The sequence below is a fragment of the Alosa alosa genome, chromosome 1 (assembly GCF_017589495.1).
Source record: "Alosa alosa isolate M-15738 ecotype Scorff River chromosome 1, AALO_Geno_1.1, whole genome shotgun sequence".
Taxonomy (NCBI): domain Eukaryota; kingdom Metazoa; phylum Chordata; class Actinopteri; order Clupeiformes; family Clupeidae; genus Alosa; species Alosa alosa.
This window is the reverse complement of record NC_063189.1, coordinates 892,953-897,952: the sequence shown is the minus strand read 5'-3', so window position 1 is coordinate 897,952 and position 5,000 is coordinate 892,953. Positions and strand designations below refer to the sequence as shown.

Here is a 5,000-nt window from a genome sequence, read left to right as displayed (position 1 = left end):
AACAGGGTGAGTCCCACGAGCAGAACAGGTGAGTCCCACGAGAGCAGAACAGGGTGAGTCCCACAGAGCGAACAGGTGAGTCCCACGCAGAACAGGGTGAGTCCCACGCGAGAACAGGGTGAGTCCCATGAGAGCCGAACAGGGTGAGTCCCACGAGAACAGGGGTGAGTCCCACGAGTTTAGAGAACAGGGTGAGTCCCACGAGCGAAATAGGTGAGTCCCACGAGCGAACAGGGTGAGTCCCACGCAGAACAGGGTGAGTCCCACGAGCCGAACAGGGTGAGTCCCTACGCAGAACAGGGTGAGTCCTTACAAGAGCAGAACAAGGTGAGTCCCACGAGCAGAACAGGGGAGTCCCACAGAGCGAACAGGGTGAGTCCCACGAGCCGAAACAGGTGAGTCCCACGCCAGAACAGGGTGAGTCCTTACGAGAGCGGAACAGGGTGAGTCCTTACGCAGAACAGGGTGAGTCCTTACGAGAGCAGAACAGGGTGAGTCCTTACGAGAGCAGAACAGGGTGAGTCCTTACGAGAGCAGAACAGGGTGAGTCCTTACGAGAGCAGAACAGGGTGAGTCCTTACGAGAGCAGAACAGGGTGAGTCCTTACGAAAGCGGAACAGGAACAGGGTGAGTTCTATGAGACTGGAACAGGAACAGGGTGAGTTCTATGAGAGTGGAACAGGAACAGGGTGAGTTCTATGAGAGCGGAACAGGAACAGGGTGAGTTCTATGAGAGTAGCTGGACGCAGAATGCATTCCAAGCGTAAATTGGTGGCTTTCAGTGACATCATTTGTAGAGGAAGGGGCACGAGTGTGTGTGCTGCGTAGTGTAACGTGTGGGAAGGGGCACCCCTTGGCCAGCAGGCACGAGGTAACCATGACAACAGATGCTTCCATGACTGGGAGCCTTGTGGCAGGGCATAGTGTGACATAGTGTAACGTGTGTGTGTGTGTGTGTAATGTGTGTGTGTGTGTAATGTATGTGTGTAATGTGTGTGTGTGTGTGTGTATGTATGACTGGCTGGGGGGCCTTGTGACAGGGCATAGTGTGACATAGTGTAACGCGGTGACGTGTGTTCCGTGTAACATTAGCGTGACATGGTGTGCGTGTAGTGCGTGTGCGCACAAAAGTGTGTGTGGCGTGTGCATAAATATAGTGTGCATGGTGTGCGTGTGTGTGCACAACATAGTGTGACATGGTGTTCTTGTGATGCCAGTGTTCTGTAACGGTGTGCATAAATAGTGTGATATGGTGTGTGTGTGTGTGTGTGTGTGTGTGTGTGTGTGGTGTGTGTGCATAACATAGTGTGATATGGTGTTCTGTGTGCTGCGTAGTGTAACGGTGTGTGTGTGTGTGTGTGTGTGTGTGTGTGTGTGTTGCGTAGTGTCTGGCGGCGGGGTCCATCATCATGAACCGTGAGATTGAGAGCATGGCGATGCGTCCGCTGGCCAAGGATCTGACGCGTAGCCTGGAGGAGGTGCGCAACCTGACGCGAGAGCAGGCGCTCCGTGACCTCCACAGCTACACACAGCGCATACGGGACGCCCTGCGACACTTCGACAGCCTCTTCGCCGAGTTTGAGCTCTGGTACGCATGCACGCATGCACACACAAAAACACACACACACTACTGTTAATTTCGTCAGACGAGACGAGAGGAAATATGTTTGTCAACGACCTTTTTTTTCATGACTAAGACGAGACGATGACGAGACGGCAGTAATGTCCTGAAACACTGACTAAGACTATCTTAAGATGCATTATTGTTGACCTAAAAAGACGACTAAAAATGTTTTGCATGAAATAAAAAACTAAGATAAAATCTCCTTCATGTTCGCCTACAAAAATGAGAAGACAGAATATCTAGCTGTTATGTTTTCAAAATATTCCAAATGAGTTAATAATGCAACAGCTTTCCTGTAGGCTAGTCTATGCTGCTGCTGCAACCCTGTGGCTGCAACACCTAAAACTACATGGAACAAGAACACTGGAGATTTCTGCCAGAGTTAGCAAGCTAACTATAAGCTTTATGCCACAATGCTACATACCCAGAAGTTGAAGCTTCTCTCATACAAATTAACATCCCCCAGAATGTCCATACGAAAATGTTCAGCATGTAATGTCAACTATTCATCTAGTTAGACTGATGATGCAAAGTTTGCTAGCAAGTAAGCTACAGTAATATGGAAAGTTCGCTAGCAGGTTAGCTATGGCTAAGATGGAGAGTCTTTTTGGGCAATGTGTTGTGTTTGGGCGCATATCGCCATCTAGCGAGGCGGAGTAAAACATTAATAGTTTGGCCTACAACAGTGTTTCTCAAACTTTTTCAGTTTCAGGACCACTTAACTAACCCTAGCTAAAAAAAAAAAAAAAAAAAAGATTAGACCTACTTCAACAGTAGCCTATAATTAGTCTACACTATAGGCCTACTCACTGAACCACCTTGCTTATTGTCTTTGCACTGCTTATTGTGTCAGAGGATTCATACTGTATGATTTAAATTGGCATATCTTACATAGACAGTGTTGCAGAACTGTTTGGATTTACATACAAGTTATATTGCAAACAACTCATCTATATTATATTTTACCATCGCCTGCTCAAGGACCACTTGGGATAGCTTGCAGACCACCAGTGATCCCCGACCACACTTTGAGAAACACTGGTCTACGAATATGACAGTGGTCCAGTCAAATCTTTACTGTCTATGGTCAAATCCCAGCCAAGCTATAACTGTAGCTCGACTTACCTGTGCATGTAAACATACTGACTGACAAAAAAATCAGAATGAGTCATTATAACAGACGAGTAGCCCTGTGGACACACAATGTTGTTGAAAATTGAGATGTGTGAAACACTATTTGACTCAAATGGTAATCAGAAATAATTTGTTATAAAAAAAAAATGACTAAAAATGTGTTGACTAAAACTGACTAAGACTAAGATACCTTTAGTTTTCTTTGACTAAAAAACTAGACTAAAATGACGAGACTTTTAGCTCTAACTAAAACTTGACAAACAAAAATGATATTGAAATTTGACTAAATATGACAAAGACTAAAAAGGACATTTAGACCACATTCTAAGACTAAGACTAAATTAAAAAATAGTGATAAAATTAATTTGAACACACACACACACACAAACACTCACACACATACACACACACAACACACACACTCCAGTGTCTGCATCAAATTAGCGAGAGCCATGCCATGTGTGGGCCTCCCCTTTGTGATCCTTTTTCTCTCATTTATGTGTGTGTGTGTGTGAATGGTGGCTGTGTAAAAGCGTGCATGTGTGTGTAAAGTGTGTATATATGTGTGTGTGTGTGTGTGGTACGTATGCAGTGTGCATGTGTGTGCGTGTGTGTATATATGTGTGTGTGTGTGTGTGTGTGTGTGTGTGTGTGTACACGCGTGTGTGTGTGTGTGCGCGTGTGTGTGCGTGTGCATGTGTGTGGGTGTGTGTGTGTGTACGCGTGTGCGTGTGTGTGTGTGTATATATGTGTGTGTGTGTGTGTGTGTCTCAGTTATGTATCAGCTATGGTTCCTGTGAAGTCCCCTAAAGAGTACTACACCCAGCAAGAGGTCATCGTGCTCTTTTGTGAGACTGTGGAGAGGTACAGTAATTTCAACTTAATTTTAATTTATTGTGCTTATATAGCGCCAAAACATTACACATGTATCATGGCGCTTTACAGAATGTAGGCAATCAGAAAAAAAGAAAAGAGGGAGAAAAGAAAAGGAAGAAGGAAGAAGGAAGGAAGGCCCAGGGGTAACAGGGTAACCGGGGTAACAGGGTAACCGGGGTAACAGGGTAACAGGGGAAAAACTCCCTAGAATTGGAGATGCATATGGGAAGAAACCTCGAGCAGATCCACGACTCAAGGGCCTGACCCATCTGCCCAGGGTCAATACGGACAGTAAGGTCTATAACAATGACAAATGCAAATGACAGTCAGGTGTGGAGAATAGGACATGGTGTTTAAAGCACCTGAGGTGAAAGTTACAAGAGGTGGGATGATTCATTATCCGGTGTGATAAAGCATAATCATGATTTAGTGAGAGAAAGTGCAATAATCCCGGCGTCGGGTGTCAGGAAAGAAAAGTTGTGAGGGCCAGTGGTGGGTCAGCAGACAGGCCAGAATTCGGGCAGAGTTATCATAGACAGGTGGGGCTGTACGGGCCAGGAATCCAGATAGGGGGACAGTAATACAGCAGTCAAGGATGGTAAGAGTAGGACACACACACACACACACACACACTGAATTTTGACATCCATGTACACACACGCACACATCTAGACATCCATGTACACACACACACACACATCTAGACATCACATCTACACTAGAATTATGTGATTACACACAGAAGTCACCCAGTTCGGTTCATGCCTCGGTTCGGACATCTGATTGGTCTGGTCCGGTACAATGGAGGAAAAGCAAAACAAAAATGCAGAAAGCACCTAGTGTCATACAGTCTCTTTCCTGAGCTATCTGCAACAGCCTGAAGTGTGTAAGATGTAGGCTAAACAGTACAATAAGTACCCAGACTCCATCTGTAACATAAGCAAATAAGACAATCAGCTATAAAACTGAAAATAGGCCTACAGCATCTCTTATTTCTGAAAGTGCAAATTACATAGAAAAATGATTTTTAAAAATCCACTTAAGCAAGACCTTCAACATCTGTGTTTAGTTGTATATGGAAGGGTATACAATTTGCCTCAATATTTTTTGTATTGTGTGTAAAGTAATAATCTAGCCTACTAACTGTGAAAATATCACACTATTTCATAAACAGATTACAACTAGAAGTCACGTGACTTTGCCCTTTGACGTTAACTCACCGTAGCATGGTTTGTTTATTAGCCTGGTTAGCGTTGTCACTTTATTTTACTGTCTATGCACTTAACACTACCAGCTCCTCAAGTGAGAAGTTACAAGTTACCCCACCTTAAAGGTAATTACCACGCGATTTACATGGCTTTCTGTC

The 5,000-nt window shown here is 44.7% G+C and overlaps 1 protein-coding gene across 1 annotated transcript in view; it reads left to right on the top strand.

Moving 5' to 3' along the window:
* The window catches only part of zfyve28 (zinc finger, FYVE domain containing 28), a 40,471-nt gene that overhangs the window by 19,267 nt on the left and 16,204 nt on the right, over positions 1 to 5,000 (top strand). The window contains exons 4-5 of the mRNA XM_048250149.1: positions 1,386 to 1,588; positions 3,533 to 3,622. Of these exons, the coding sequence (XP_048106106.1) occupies positions 1,386 to 1,588; positions 3,533 to 3,622 (293 nt within the window). The remainder of the gene's footprint in view (positions 1 to 1,385; positions 1,589 to 3,532; positions 3,623 to 5,000) is intronic.